This window comes from Macrobrachium rosenbergii, chromosome 3, assembly GCF_040412425.1.
Source record: "Macrobrachium rosenbergii isolate ZJJX-2024 chromosome 3, ASM4041242v1, whole genome shotgun sequence".
Classification (NCBI taxonomy): domain Eukaryota; kingdom Metazoa; phylum Arthropoda; class Malacostraca; order Decapoda; family Palaemonidae; genus Macrobrachium; species Macrobrachium rosenbergii.
The window spans coordinates 24,673,061-24,688,697 of record NC_089743.1 but is presented as its reverse complement, the minus strand read 5'-3'; the positions used below and the strand labels follow the sequence as shown (position 1 = coordinate 24,688,697).

The window sequence follows — 15,637 nt, the reverse complement described above, 5'->3', positions numbered from 1 at the left end:
CACCTATTCTGTGACACCTCTTGCCCTGTCCTACCATCATTTGTTATATTTACTCCCAAATACCTATACGAGTCAACTGTTTCTGATCTTTCTCCATTAATATCAATTTTCACTGCTTCAGTTCTCTGGCTCCTATTTACCAGTATAACCTTACTCTTGCTCATGTTGGCTCTAAACTTTCTCCTCTTGCAAACACTTTCAAACTCTTTCATTAGCTTCAACAACTTCTTTTCATTGTTCCCATTCATTATGTGTCATCTGCAATCATCAGTACTTACACACTCCATTCACGAATCATTTTCTGAGAATGAAAAGGTTAATAGATTAGTAAAGAATGCCATTTTCAATGGCATACAAAAATTACTGACCTTCCTCACAAAGATCTGTTCTCTAATATCAAGATAATTATCAGTGAGGTATGGCAGCTCTCAAGGGAGAGTTTGGCTGACAGTAGCAGAAACTGGAAATTACAAGGTCGGCTCTCTCGTGGCAGAATTGTAAGATGCCACGAAAATGGGAAATTATGCTTCGCCTTCTTTGAATTTGGACACTCCTATCACACTTGGATCTCTGATGGCTGGACATCCAAAACCTTTTTATATCTGTTTGGTTATCTTTACTGGGTGGCACTCTCGTGTCAAGTGCCCTAGTCAAGAGGAGACGCATCCTCTCCTGGTGTCTGGATGACGGTGGTAATTACCTCATCTTCATAGCGGAGATGGAATCCGTCACAAAATATCATGCTTCTATAACAACAGTTTTATGTCATTTTTAAAAATTTTGTTAAGAGTTTTGTTGCTTTTAATGTTTTTACATAATCTTTAGATCTCATCTTTAATTCAATTTTAACGCTTTTATGGAGCGGTATTTCACGACTATGATCATGAGCAATTGTGTATGAAAGCGTTGATAAAAAATTTTAAATGATGAATTTTGCTTTAGGCGTCAGTGACCTTCGTCGCTGTGACATCAGGTAACTTGTTCTATTTCAACAAATATCTGTACTTCAAAACTTTCTACCTATGTCTAATTTCCTCCCTCTGTCCTCTCGCATCACTCCATCCATAAAGATATTTCACAGCCACAGAGAAATAACACACCTCTAAGACCTACTCTTATACCAAACCAGTCATTCCTGATTGCTTATAACTGTGGTGACACCAAATAGGAATTCATAAAAAATTTCAAAAATTCTAGCCTACACCCGACTTGGGCAAATTTAAAAGTTTTCTCGATAACAAAGGCACTGCTCAATCGCTTCCAACAGGAATAAAGTAACAGAATCAAACAACAATGCGGAAATACAGCAGGTCGTTTCAGTCTTATCCTTTGCTTAATTACGAAATGGAGTTTACTCACCGACTCTGAAGTTAAACCAAATGTACCTCTGTTTATATTATATATATATATATATATATATATATATATATATATATATATATATATATATATATATATATATATATATATATATATATATATATATATATATATATATATATATATATATATAGACACACACACACAATAGAGTATCTTTCTTCTTACTCAAATTTCTGGTATCTTTTCCAAACTTGCTTAAGTGGCTGTAGATTTAGAAGTATAAATTAAGAAAGGGAAGGTGAAAAATATTAGTCAATGTAAAAAATAACTTATTACCCAAAGGTATATACAAATTATAGTAAGGGAGGGAAAACATGAATGGATGTCTCTGTATTCCAAAATTTTGCCTAATTGAGATTAAAATGACATCAAGACTTCAAATAACCCTTCTCGGATATTTAAGGTTAACAACAGACCACTGCATACAACTGTGTTCAAAAACAACGCAGGACAATATGGATGTCACAGCATTCACATAATAAATTTGAAACTTCTGAAGAAATCTTGTTGCACTGAAGTAAGTACAACTTAAGATCTATGTTGACATCCAAGAACGACTATACTGCAATGCTGTCAGTGAGGTTTGTCAAACATTACGGCACAAGGTGAGGAACAGGGTCTCCTCAGCAACAATTTTGATCTGCAACTAAGATAGAGATGTTTAGACCCTCCACTCTGGGTATCACACATTGCTTTTAAATCTAATCTGTACCCTTACAAACAGTCGCCATTCCCCAGGGACCCATCCTCTTTCCCTCCCTCTGAACACTTCAGAGGATAACCAGGACATTAATGCTCAGCTAGAGACAGCTGTGGCTCAACAAACTAACCTCTCATCACCATGCTTGAAAGATGCTTTATGCCGCGTGCTGAGATGTGAAAGCTGAAACATTTCGTGCCCAAGTGACCATTTACAAATAGGTTGGAGGGGAAGATAAAACGACAGATGATGGTGAAAGAGAGAAATAATAGAAAGGGAATTAGCTAAAAGTGGAATAACTGTAGGAGAAATTAGGTACATATGGGCAGTTTACCACAGCTCTAACATACTTCTTGCTTTGGTCAGAGAAACTTTTAAACGCTTTTACCAACATACCTTCTGTACCATACATCCAACATATCGCTCACAATCCCCCTCTCTTGACTTAAGAAAATTTGGCTATAAAGTCATGAGCTGGGGCACTGTCAGCCATTCAGCGCCGAAAAATGAAAAATGGGAGATGGAGCAGTTGAACAGCAAGACTTTGGAATCTTTCCATCATCCAGACATAATTTATATACACTGGTCAGCCGTTGGAAAACACTAATACTGCCACACTGCAACACCTCACTTTTTATCATCAACCTGGACTATTTCCTTTTCCTGGTACAACAAAGGAGTAATACAAAAAATACTCATATGCCATTTAGATTGAATTGCCTCCAGCTGAAAGGATCACAACCCTTTACTAGATGCTCCTCTGCCTTCAGGTGATGGCAGACTTCAAAAAATAGACTGACCAGACTTATTTGGGTAATATTGGGCTCAGAAGGAAAAGACTCATCTGCTTGTATGGGGGAGGCATCTCCTCCTGCAAGGGGTTCATAACTGCCACTAGTGTGCTCCACTGCCCTAAGATGCAATACATACGAATCTCCAGCCATTGGCACTTCCTGAGGCAGAAATGGACAGGTAGTACAGTTTTGCGCAACAGCTATAGTAGTCACTGTTAAGTGAATGAATATATATATATATATATATATATATATATATATATATATATATATATATATATATATATATATATATATATATATAATATATATATAGCCTATAAAATGTGTCTGCATGTGTACACACACAAGCATACAAACACACACACACAAATATATATATAAATAATCATGCTATTAATTGGAGACACTAAAAACTCTTCTTCTTCTTCTTCTTATTTCGACCTTATTTGTCCCACTGTATAGCAGGGTCGGCCGCTCGAGTCAACTTTCTCCATCTATTTCTACTCCTTGCATCTTCCTCCTCCAGTCCCACCTCACCCCTATCCCTCCTCACCACATCCATCCATCTGATCCCCTGACACCCCACGTTCCTCCACATCACTGGCATGTTCTTAGCTCTCTTGATTGGTTCCATCTCCTCTCTTCTTATTACATGGCCATAGTATCTCAGACGAGCTTCCCTAGCCTTTTCCTTTACACTACATATATCACACATTCTTCTTATATATTTACTCTCCATCTTTTCCAGTAGTGATATTCCAGCAATCCATCGAACCATCCTCTTAGCGGTTCTTTCTAACAGTTGCTCCTTTTTCCTCTCAAGTGCCCAGGTTTCTGCCCCATATAATAGTATGGGCCTGATAACTGTCTTATAAATCTTCATTTCGAGCCTTAATGGCATTTCCTTGTCTAAAACAACACCAGTTACTTCTCTCCATTTTCGCCATGCTTCTTTCACTCTCTGTCTCACTGCTTCTTCAGTGACTCCTTCCTCTGTTATTATTGATCCCAAGCAGTTAAACTCCTTGTTCTGTTTTAGCACTGTACCATCTTCCACTCGAATGTCCTTCTTTACTACTAATCATTAGCTCCGTCTTTCCAATGTTCACTTTCAATCCTTTCTTTTCTAGGGCTCCTTTCCATGCTAAAAACCTTTCTTGCAGTTCTTCTTCTTTGTCTGCTATAATGACTAAATCATCAGCAAACATCAGTTCCCACAGTTCTACGTTGTTCCTTAATTCTGATGTCAAAGTATCTGAAACGACGAGGAACAAGAAGGACTCGGAGCTGATCCCTGATCTCACCACCTTCTGTGGTACTCCTCTCTTTCTCAAGCACCAATAAATACTCTTCTTGGTACTCTGCCATACGCCTTTTCAAGATCAACAAAACACATGTAAACTTTCTTGTTTCCTTTTAAATATTTCTCTTTCCTTTCATAAACCCAAACCGCTGCTCATGTATATCTATCAACTCTCAATCTTCTTTCTACTATTCTTTCTAGTATCTTAAATACATGCTCCAAAAGCTTTATTCGTATGTAGTTCCCACAGTTTAACGCGTCTCCTTTTTGTTATAATTTTAATCATCCAACTATCGTTCCGGTCCCCTTGGCATCTCCTCTACATCCAAGATCTTCTCCAATAGTACGTGCACCCACTATTTGCCTAGACTTCCCATTGCTTTAATCATTTCTATTGTTACCTTTGACTTTCCTGCAGCTTTATCTACTTTTCCTTTCTTTATTGCATTCTCGTCTTCGCTCTCTCTGATGCTTGCTACCGGTCCTTCTACAGACGCTAAAAACTGGTCAATTCTAATATTGTGTTAGGATGAAATATCAACATGTCTAGTTTTAATTAAGGAAGTTTTGATAAGATTATAATTATCCGTCAAGAATGAATAATTTGATCTATTAATTTCCAAATAAATACGTAAAAAGCAGGTTTTTAAAGAGCTACGCCTGTTATTTTCCATTAAGAAATAATCCACATAGGTGACCAGCGAAAACATATATATTTTCTCCTTGTCATACAAGCTCTGCCTCCTTCTCACAGGTGTGAATGGTTATTTTTTTCTTATTACTTTCTCCTGGCCAAATAAGCTATGCCTCCTCCTCACAGGTATCAGTGGTTAATTTTTCCTTTTAATGTTTGTCTGTTCAATGCATAGTGCTATAATCGTTGCGTTATATAATACAAAATTTCTTCCCCTGCGTACCAGTTCTTTGGAAAATGTCCTAATAGATGAACCCTCTCTCTCTCTCTCTCTCTCTCTCTCTCTCTCTTCTCTCTGAATCTATATATATATATATATATATATATATATATATATATATATATTATATATAATATACACTACACATGCATATTAAACTTTATCACTTGTACAACTGTTCTGTGCATTAATACAATTAATAACAGGAACTCATTTAAACGAGATGGGGTCTAGCGAAGATATTTATTCAGAAAAAGTTACAAGCTTTCCAGGACTAACCGTCCTCAACATCAGGTAGCCGTAAAATGACCATACTCGTGTTCCATCTGCATTTATATGGACCTGAGGAGGGGAATTACAGCCCCTGTAGTTCCATTTCATATGCAGGCTATCTGAAACCGATTAATTAACCTCTCATATTCATATCTTGTAGCCCTGCTCTTGTGATCTTGGCCTTTCTATGCCTGCAGCTTCTTCCATGTGGTCTCCTGTGTTTTTGTATGTCCTCTTTTCTAATGTTTCGTATATGATTTTTCCCAATAAGCTGTCCTAAAAACACTTCCAGTGTTGCCTGACATTACATTATTTGCGCATGTTAAAAAGCCCTTTTCTACAATCAATCTGGCCATTTCATTTGTGTATTTTTTATAAGGAACTTCTTATGCTAAGTTAATCAAAGGACTTAAGAAAACCAGAGCACGAAATTGGAACAACAAGGGCTTTAATTCCTTCCTCCAGACGATTATAAATTCAGCTGGAACACGTTTCCGGACATTTTAAGGCTACCAGATTATATGGACAGTTAGTCCTGCAAAGCTGTGACTTATTTTGAATAAATATCTCCGCTAGATACCATACCGTTTAAATGGGGTCCTGTTTTTACGATATATATATATATATATATATATATATATATATATATATATATAATACAAATTATATACAGTATATGTATATATATAAAAATATATATATCTATACTCTTAGGACGTTCACACAGCCAGCGAGAGGGGCTGCGTTCGATCCCTAGGTAAGCTGGAAAGCTTTCCACATCCTGTTAAATCTGTTGACCTAAGGAACATGAATAAACAACCGGGAGCCTGAATAATCGCTATAAATTAAAGTTGAAATTTCCTAGACACCACGCATCATTTTGCATAATGTATAAAATCTACACCGGAAAAGCTATGTGACTATGCATAAAGGATGCATACGATATTACGAGACGTATAAATACCCGGTAGCATGACACGTTGTCATGTTATAGTTTTCGAAGGACGTCCTATTTAACCTTTGAAGTCAAGGTGCGTCATTAAGATGGCACCGAGCTAACATGTCAGTTTCTCTGCTTTTATTTAACATACTTCCTTAAAACCGGAAATGTATCGTACATTAGTTTCGTTTGCCCCACCAAAAAGAAAAAAGGCTATGAAATTCATGTAAATATTACCTGCAAACCACGAAAAGGGGCTCAGTATATGAAAATATAATTAATTCCTGTGGTTACAATGCGAAAAACTACAATATATTCAAGGTATTCAGTAACTGCTGTTGTTACCTTTGGTAGCTAAAGATGAAATTGTCCGTTTATTTTTATTTTTTATTCTTTCATTGCACGTGTGTTACGTCCGTTTCTGGCATCATTGATGTTTAACTACGCGCAGGAACAGCAAAAGGGAGACATTTGCAATTGTTCGATTCTGTTCCACAGCAAAGTGCAGCTGCATTATCATTCTATAATTCTTTACCTAATCCTCGATAGTGGAATAAAGCACATAAAATTATTATCTATTTTTAATAAACATTAAGCAAATTTATGTATAAACAGGGTTCATTACGTTATTCAACAAGTTGCGCTACACAAAGCCAAACAGACTCAAACGAACGCTTCACTCAAACTTACGTCATCGTCACGTGATTGCGATGAGGCCTAAAGGGAGGGTGCAATTCTATCATAAAAAAAATCCAAATGAATGTACAAGGTAGAAAAAAAAAAGAATCAACTCACAATTTACTGCAGTGAGGACAAAGATTGGTAAAATATGTTGGCAACCCAATAAAGCAATAGATTTAATAGAGCATGGGAGGGGAGTGGAGCACATGGGGTAGGGGTGGAGAGATCGTTGAGAGTGAGGGGAGGAAGGGCGTTTGAAGGAGAGCACAGGCAATATTAACCGAGTCTCCCCGAGCCTCGGTACCACTGATCGGTCGGACGCCACTACATCCACACCCAGGTAAAGAGAAACCCTAGTGAGCGTTTTCATTTTATATTTTTATCTTCTCGTATAACGTACGTGAAAATTTGTCTCGTGAAGTGACATTCAACCCCGGTCAATAACATTTGGAAAAATAAGTGTTCGTTCATCTGCCTGTAGACTTAACGGAAGGTTAGTTGTGAAGCTGCGAAGAGCAAGACCATTTTGTTTGCCATCGGTGTGACTTGGAGAAAGACCGGACAAGTTCGTGCAAGCGTAATTCGCCTTGTTTTGTGCTCCGATGGTTTTCCGTTCTCATACACGCTATTAAAATTATTCCATTCATTTACTGGTTTACCATCAACATAAGCAAAATGCATATCATTCCAATTTTTATTTAGCTTCGGAGAGGCGACTGTGTGCGGCATGTGTTGGGGGGAGTGGAGGGAGGGGTGGGATGATGTGATGAGAATTATCAATGTTATTTTTTCTACATGGTTATTACAGGTTACTGTTAATTTTATTCGTGTTATATTTAGGCAAAGGCCTCGTAAAGTAAGCCAATTCTGACATCCTGTATTGCATAGTTTCCTGTTACCGATACGAAGAGAGTTGTAGATAAGTCTTATATCAGTCTTGTATATTTCTTGATACACTGGTTTTCAACTTAAATTACTCAACTCATGTATTTTAAAAACTTAGCCATATCTTTCTCCTTTATAGTGTGAAAATTGTTTCTTGGAAATATAACTTACATATCGTTATGACGAAATACCGTGACCAGTTCATGGCGCCATTTGGTCCCGCAGGAAATCGTGCCGACTGGCACGTAGGTATTGATAGTAAGAAAGCAAGAAAAATTTTAGCTTGTCCAAATGAATTTGAGAAGGTCGTGGATAATCGAAGTTATGGTTATTTAAATAGGGATGATGTTATTTTTACAACTTATAGTGTCAGAGACCATAGGCTATTTGGTCTGTCTGTGTTATTGGATGATGACATGGTAGGCTACTTTGAATGTTTAAATGGTAAGTTATATCCATGCACTATCGCGTACCATGATTTCATATAACTTTTAATAACTATATTTAAGAAGCACAGAAGTGTTTGGTGACTGGTACTTTCACTTCGATTGCTGTTCGTCGAAGAAGGCCGGCTCAATTGTGTTGCTTTTATGATGCAATCGTAGTCTGTCCTAGACGGGGAGCCACTAGTCTACCCAGATATATCACTGACGAACGCTTTTGATCGATAAGTAACCACCTCTTTTCTCACTACTACCATTACGTTACCGTCTAGGCCTGACTAGCTGGCATGCGTTTCGTCTTTCGTCTTTAAAGTCTCTCTCTCTCTCTCTCTCTCTCTCTCTCTCTCTCTCTCTCTCTCTCTCTCTCTCTCTCTCTCTCTCGCGTATTACAAACTTCTTGCCAGCGATCGCCATGGAATGGCATCCCGAGACCGTTCATTTCATAACGAAAAGCACGGTATATTTTGCTATACTGGCACAGCTTGTTACCAAGCAAGATTTTGTGCGTCTGCCGCAGATTCACACAGAAATTCCTAACCAATGCCATCTACGTGTAAGAAGCAGTATTAGTTTAGTTTATAATTTAGTTTTAAAAACCGTGGCCTGATATTTGGACCTTGGACATGACATTGCAATTCACACACACACGGTTATATTGAAGTGAAACAGGCTAATCGTTTTTGGTGGTACTACAAAATACCATTTCTACTGGAAAAATTTACGACAGAAAAACTAATGGTACCACAAATACTGACTATTAACGAAGTATTTGAAAACTGACCCCACAGTTTGTCTTGCACCATGAGGAAAACGGAACACACGTTGCACCTGGTCTTAATTAGAAATAGAACGTGTATTGGCCGAGAAGCAGTATTGGATGAAACCTGTCAATACGGCTTGCTTTACATATAAGACGGAGAAATTTTTATTGGAACAAACACATAGCAGCTGCAGAAATTGCCCCAGACCTATTGCACGTCAAACTACATCAAAAATTGATATGTCAGAGTTACTGCTCTGGAAAGTGGGAACTATTTTAAACTGACGATTTAGAACCTAGAGTTTTCAATACAGTAACTGGTACAATAAATAATGGTTTATGGTATGACTACACCCCGCCGCTGAACTTTATCCATAAGTTCACGAATATGAGTGACACTTGTATTACTTAAATGTAACCGCTTAAAAAAATCGTGCAGTAGACGAACGTATGACAGTATCCATAACAAAAGTAAATATACAGTACTGAACTAGCACAACCTATACAATGTACAGTACAGTTGGCAGCCAGCCCCACCTTTAACATCTCCAGACCCCTCCAAAAACATCAATACGAAACAATGCCCTGTACATTCCGCCATACAGAAAGTGATATGTATTGAGTTGGCGTGATAGTCGTTACCTTTATCTGGATAAAAGTAACCGTTTAAGAGATCCTGGTGCCAGATTATTTCCTTGAGTTTGGCGTAAGATAAAAGATTTAAGTTTTGTAGTATGTGTGTGTGTCTGGTTTTTTTAAGGCTATATACTAAAGTCTGTTGGGTTTATTCCTCCAGTTGGTTAATAATTTGTCCCCAGTGTTTCGTAAACTGTGGTAGACACCTAGTAGCCCACAAATGAAAAAGGAGAAAAAAATGTACAGTAGTACATGATTCGATTTATGTAATCCGCCTAATAAACCGTGAAGCTCTACATACTTTATTTTTTTTCTGCAACTTAATGGGTAACTGTGTCAAAGGCGGGGGTGTTGTCATACTATCGACCGTTTCTAGTCCCATGTACCGTATTGAAAAGCCTAAATATACGCTCATATCCGGCTCTTTCCACAAGGGGTGCGGAAAATACTTGCTCTACATATTTTTATCTGATTGATCTATATAGTACATACACATGTACTACATCTAAAAATTTTTACATGTAAAAATTTTGTTTAAATAATTTTAAGTCTGAAAACCAAGCGACGTTGTTAAGCTTATTGTCGACCGTTACTGACACAATTCTGTTACTAATGTAAGCACGAAAGTGACGGAAACTTTAGGTTTCGTTTCTTCTCAGTAATAATGTCCACGAACCCACCTATTGAAGCCCGATCGTTTAATTAAATGAAGGCGACTTGTGTGAATTACGTATAGCCCAATTTTCTAATTTAGGAGCGCAACAGGGAAACCTGAAAGGTTTTTGTTCAGAAGCCCTTATAGGTTCGCTTGAAGGCCAAGTGAAGGTGACCTTCCCTGTGGACGTTTGCTGGGTGGAACGAACGTGGGGGCTGGGGAGTGGCGGGGACTGGTGGTGGTACGGGAGATGGTTGCGTGGGTGTCTAGGAGAGCCCGGAGTCACTGGCACTGGTTGAGGTGCCAGAGGAAGATCGACCCTACAACGTCAAGATCAACATTGTCACTTAGCCGTGACATTATCATTGAAATATTCTCTAATGGACTAGGTTTCTATTCTTGTTTCGGTTATTATTTTTACCCTCATATATTTGCTTCATTTCCCAGATGATAATGCTGAGCATGCACGTCTGATGCTCAAGTCTTACAGATGTGAAATTAAAATACATTTTCTCCTTACAGGTTAAAACTAGACCTTGAAATAAATTAATAAATTGAGTTCAGCCACGTACGTTTTATTTTTTCCTTTCTTGCCAGATCCACCATGACTACCTACTTTAGCTACCCCGATGAGGCCCTCCAGAAGGAGCTGAGGAGGATTGCAAACGCCATCACTGCCCCTGGCAAGGGCATTTTGGCTGCTGATGAGTCCGTGTCCACCATGGGCAAGCGCCTTGCTGACATTAATGTGGAAAACACTGATGAAAACCGCCGCAAGTACCGCCAGCTTCTCTTCACTACTGACCCCGTAGGTTTCCAAAATACAGTCCAGTATAGCACATTAACTGATGTTCACAGTATGACACTGCAAGTACTTCAATACACATTACCCTATAGCTTATGTCCACAGTGGGAGGCATAGGAATGTGACACTTCACTCGGTATTTCGTAAAACAATTCAAGTTTTATATTCCAGATAAAAAAAAAATTAAAATAAAAAATGTTTTTTTACTGTTAAATAAGGTGGATTATATAAATACCGAAGTTCAACGACACGGAAATGCACTATGAATTAGCTTACAATCAAGCTTACATTAAGTATTAAAACTAAACGTGGCTGCCTAACACATTGATAGTATCCTTTACTTTGCTATTTAGGCCCGCAACCAAAATAACCAATCATGCTCAACCCCAGCAGTAAATACTGTAGTATTTTTTTAAGTACTACTGCAGTTCAGATTCTAATTATTTTGACTATAACCCCATTGAATCGTCACTGAGAGGTAGACTAAACAGAATTTGAGTATATTTGCAAAAAAACTTAGCAGACACTGCTTGTTCTGCCTTACTCTGTAGTTTGAGATTATCATAAAAGTTGATAAAAGTTCTGGGTCTACTGGTAGCGACACAAACTTGTGATGACTTATCCACATACCGTTGCCATAGCATTTATTTGTACACGTGCACAAAACATTTTGCTTTAATTTTTGGGAAAGCTGAATTGCCTAAATCATGATTGGCGCTCAGACATTCGTAGATGGCTGACGGTTTGCTGTGACGTGTGTATGTGTGTGTGTGTGATCCCTCAGGGTATGACACCGCAGACTTCGTTCAGAGTCTTATCTTACACATGATCACTATTTATTAGTTACATTACAAGGAGAAGCCAATTTCGAAGCCAGTTTGTATATGCTTGGATGAAATATCAGGAATGTGTTATTTTCCTCCCATTTCTGAATTATTTGTAGTTAAACATTTTGTTCTTTCAGTCTCTCTCTCAGTACATCTCTGGTGTGATCCTCTTCCACGAAACTGTTTACCAGAAGGCTGATGATGGTACTTCATTTATCCAACTCATCAAGGAAAAGGGAATCATTCCTGGTATCAAGGTTAGTTAGTTTTGCTTTTTTTTTTTCAGATGTCTCCCGAATTTGATATTGTATCTGTTTAAAGTGAATGCAGTAACATATTCTCTTCGTATGTAACCGTGGTTTCTACTGCTACTGATCTATGTAGTAAATCCATTAATGATGTAATCCAAACAATTTTTTTTCTTGGGTTTGGATAGGTTGACAAGGGTGTTGTCCCACTGATGGGCTCTGAGGGTGAAACCACCACCCAGGGTCTTGATGACCTGTCCCAGCGCTGTGCCCAGTACAAGAAGGACGGTTGTGATTTCGCCAAGTGGCGCTGTGTCCTCAAAATTGGCAAGAACACTCCCAGCCACCAGTCCATGCTTGAAAATGCCAATGTCCTTGCTCGTTATGCTTCCATCTGCCAGATGAATGGCCTTGTCCCAATTGTCGAGCCTGAGGTTAGTTGAAGATGGTGCAGATGGTCAGGTTGTTAAATAAATGTAATTGTACTTGAGCACTGTAATATTATAGTTATGTACTAAATTATATATTTGTCATTCTAATTACATTAGGGGAAAAAAGTTCATACTGCTTTAAACGGTATTCTTGTAATCAGTGATCTTATTTCCCCAGATCATTTTATTTAGACGTTCATACTGCTTTAAACTGTATTCTTGTAATCAACGATCTTATTTTCCCCAGATCATTTTATTTAATTGTAAAATTTTTAACACAGGTTCTCCCTGATGGTGAACATGATCTTGACCGCGCTCAGAAGGTTACTGAAACTGTCTTGGCCTTCGTGTACAAGGCATTGAATGACCATCATGTGTTCTTGGAAGGTACTCTGTTGAAACCCAACATGGTCACTGCTGGTCAGTCTTGCTCAAAGAAGTACACCCCTGAAGAAGTAGCCAAGGTTAGGAAACTTTTAAGAAAAAATTAGGCAGTTGGTATTATTTACTGAAATATTTTCACTAATTTATTAACTTCTAATTGTTAGTGCTGCGCCCGATTTCGTGTAAAAATTTAGTTTCGTACAGTACCAGATTTGTCAAAATTGGGCTTGCTGAAATTGCTAGTGCAGCACCAGACGTCTTGCTGGAATTGCTAGTGCACCACCAGACGATCTGTGAAATGGTTAGTGCACCACCAGATTTTCTTGTTGAAATTGTTTGTGCACCACTAAACCTCTTTTTCAGTTAAACATTTTTACTGGGCCAGTCATTTTCAATGATGACACTTATTTCAGGCCACTGTTGTTGCCCTTTCCCGCACAATGCCAGCAGCTGTTCCCGGCGTCACTTTCCTGTCTGGTGGTCAGTCTGAAGAAGAGGCATCTGTTCATCTTGATGCCATCAACAAGTGCACTGAAGCTAAGAAACCTTGGGCTCTTACCTTCAGCTATGGACGTGCTCTTCAGGCTTCAGTACTCAGGGCATGGGGAGGTTCCGATGACAGGGTCAAGAATGGTCAGGAGGAACTTATGAAGCGTGCTAGGGTAATTATATTTTCGTGTTTTTCTAAAATTTACTCAGCAGTAAAGAGTGAAGGTCTGATGTTAGGCTCATTACAAAATTTTAGTTGTTCCATGATTTTAATTCCCACTGTTGTTTTTAGTTATTGGTTCACCCTATAATACAGGCCTGGTATTAAAATGGATCTGTTATATATTACATTAGGTGTGCTACATAAAGTAATATTATTAAAAGGTGTGTTAAATAATATAAAGTTTAATATTATTAAAGTTTACACAACAGCCATACCATAGTAAGACCTTGTTTTACTAAAAATTTGTTGATTTCTGTTACAACTGGCATCACAACACTTATTAAAAAACATTCAATTTTACAGGCTAACAGCGAAGCTGCTGTGGGCAAGTATGAACGTGGATCATGCCAAGGATATGCTGGAGATACCGGTCTCTTCATCAAGGACCATGCCTATTAAGCACCTCAATTCCCCTCCAAAGGTCAGAGGCTTGATCACATACTAAGGTTGTGTCTAGGAAGGCTAGAGAACAAGGACCACTATACAAACTACATCCTTTTCCATCGACGTAGAATGTATCAGAATAATAAGTCCTTAGCACCAATCTAAGAACATAGCTAGAAAGGTGCCCTCTTAAATTGATATCCAATATATTGAGAGGGTGCCAGTCGTCATCAGTCACCACAATATTTTGACAAGTTGAACAATATGCTGTAATCACTGTTGTGTTGTGACTGATGCAGTACCTGTAAATTCAGTCTATTTTAAGAGTTACTGTTTTTTGTTGGAGTACATATAAAGAAAGCAAATTCCAAGTATAGTAAATTTATATTTCTTTTTTTCCATATAAAGTCTATCTTTAAAGTGCATTTTTCTGCATTTGAGGATTTTGGTTTATAGCTTTACCTGGGAAAAATGAAATCCTCACTAGTTTCCCCTCTTGTCTTTTGTAAGTCTTATATTTATGTAACAGTATTTTCAGAACGGTATTGTGTAAGAAGCTCGTATCAAGTTAGACTGCATTTCCCTGTCTTGGAACTTTTTCTCTTATAAAGAATACAGTAAGCTTATTTTTAGTAGGTCCTGCAAGGTTAATGTAAATCAAAGCATTATTAAACTGCACATGATGCTGACCCTTAAAATCACATGCTGCTAAAATAGACGGAAGAGGTTTGCAATGGGCAGATTCTGTGAAGCAGGTCAAAGACAGGCAGTCAATAGAAATGCTGCTGCTCTGGCAAAGACAGCATAGAGAAAAGATCTTCATTGTAAAAGACAAGGAATGTACATTTGTATATTGGTATAGTGTAAATGTGAGGATGAGAATCGCTGGTTTATCGATTGTTCACTTCCCACTCCCTTCCCGTTACAGATCAAAACTATGCGAGGCACAAAAATTTTGGTTCTTGAGTTTTCAAATTCTCCATATTAATTAGGAAGGTTTCCCAACCACTCTAGGTTGATTTTTGTCTTATATTCCCGTCACTTAATGATATATTTAGAATCTTAATTTTTGAAATACCTTGCATAGCCCGTTACCACCAACTTATTTTTAATTGTGAGGATGCACCAAGAACTGTAAAATGCTATATCATAAATAAATAATTTTTATTTACTGGTCTTTTTATTTTTTCACGATGCTACACAACATAGTGATCGTTTCTTGGTTTGTATGGTAAACTGAATCGTTCATGGGTCTTGGTTAAGGAAAGCCATCAGTTAAATACATTACTATAGCATTTTTAAAAAACACCCGTGTCCTTTTCAAGCCAGAATGGATTGATGGCTGTATCCCTAATCAAAGGTTGAATGTAATCAGGCATCCACTAGAGGACTTTGGGCAACCAAGATGAAATGAATCCTCGACCCTGAAATGGTTTTCTTGTTTTAATGGCATTATTGTAACAGGCATTACCATTT

At 37.9% G+C, this 15,637-nt stretch overlaps 1 protein-coding gene across 2 annotated transcripts; it reads left to right on the top strand.

Annotated features, from left to right (window-relative positions):
* The first annotated feature begins 7,163 nt into the window (after positions 1-7,163).
* LOC136853393 (fructose-bisphosphate aldolase-like) lies at positions 7,164-15,332 on the top strand. Of its 2 annotated transcripts, none has more exons than XM_067128859.1 (7): positions 7,164-7,331; positions 10,968-11,178; positions 12,140-12,259; positions 12,439-12,684; positions 12,963-13,145; positions 13,479-13,727; positions 14,081-15,332. In XM_067128859.1, exons 2-7 carry the CDS (start codon positions 10,975-10,977, stop codon positions 14,174-14,176), a joined length of 1,098 nt encoding a protein of 365 aa, XP_066984960.1. In that variant the 5' UTR covers positions 7,164-7,331; positions 10,968-10,974; the 3' UTR covers positions 14,177-15,332. The 2 variants fall into 2 exon arrangements, with proteins under 2 accessions (XP_066984960.1, XP_066984969.1); XM_067128868.1 differs by having other exon boundaries at positions 7,294-7,484.
* Positions 15,333-15,637: the final 305 nt, after the last annotated feature.

Bases quoted from the DNA above. Each gene is read 5' to 3' on its own strand.
- LOC136853393 (XM_067128859.1), top strand. From the start codon at position 10,975: ATGACTACCTACTTTAGCTACCCCGATGAGGCCCTCCAGAAGGAGCTG. The intron at 12,260-12,438 runs GTTAGTTAGTTT...GGGTTTGGATAG, and splicing joins GAATCATTCCTGGTATCAAG to GTTGACAAGGGTGTTGTCCC. The intron at 13,728-14,080 runs GTAATTATATTT...TCAATTTTACAG, and splicing joins AACTTATGAAGCGTGCTAGG to GCTAACAGCGAAGCTGCTGT.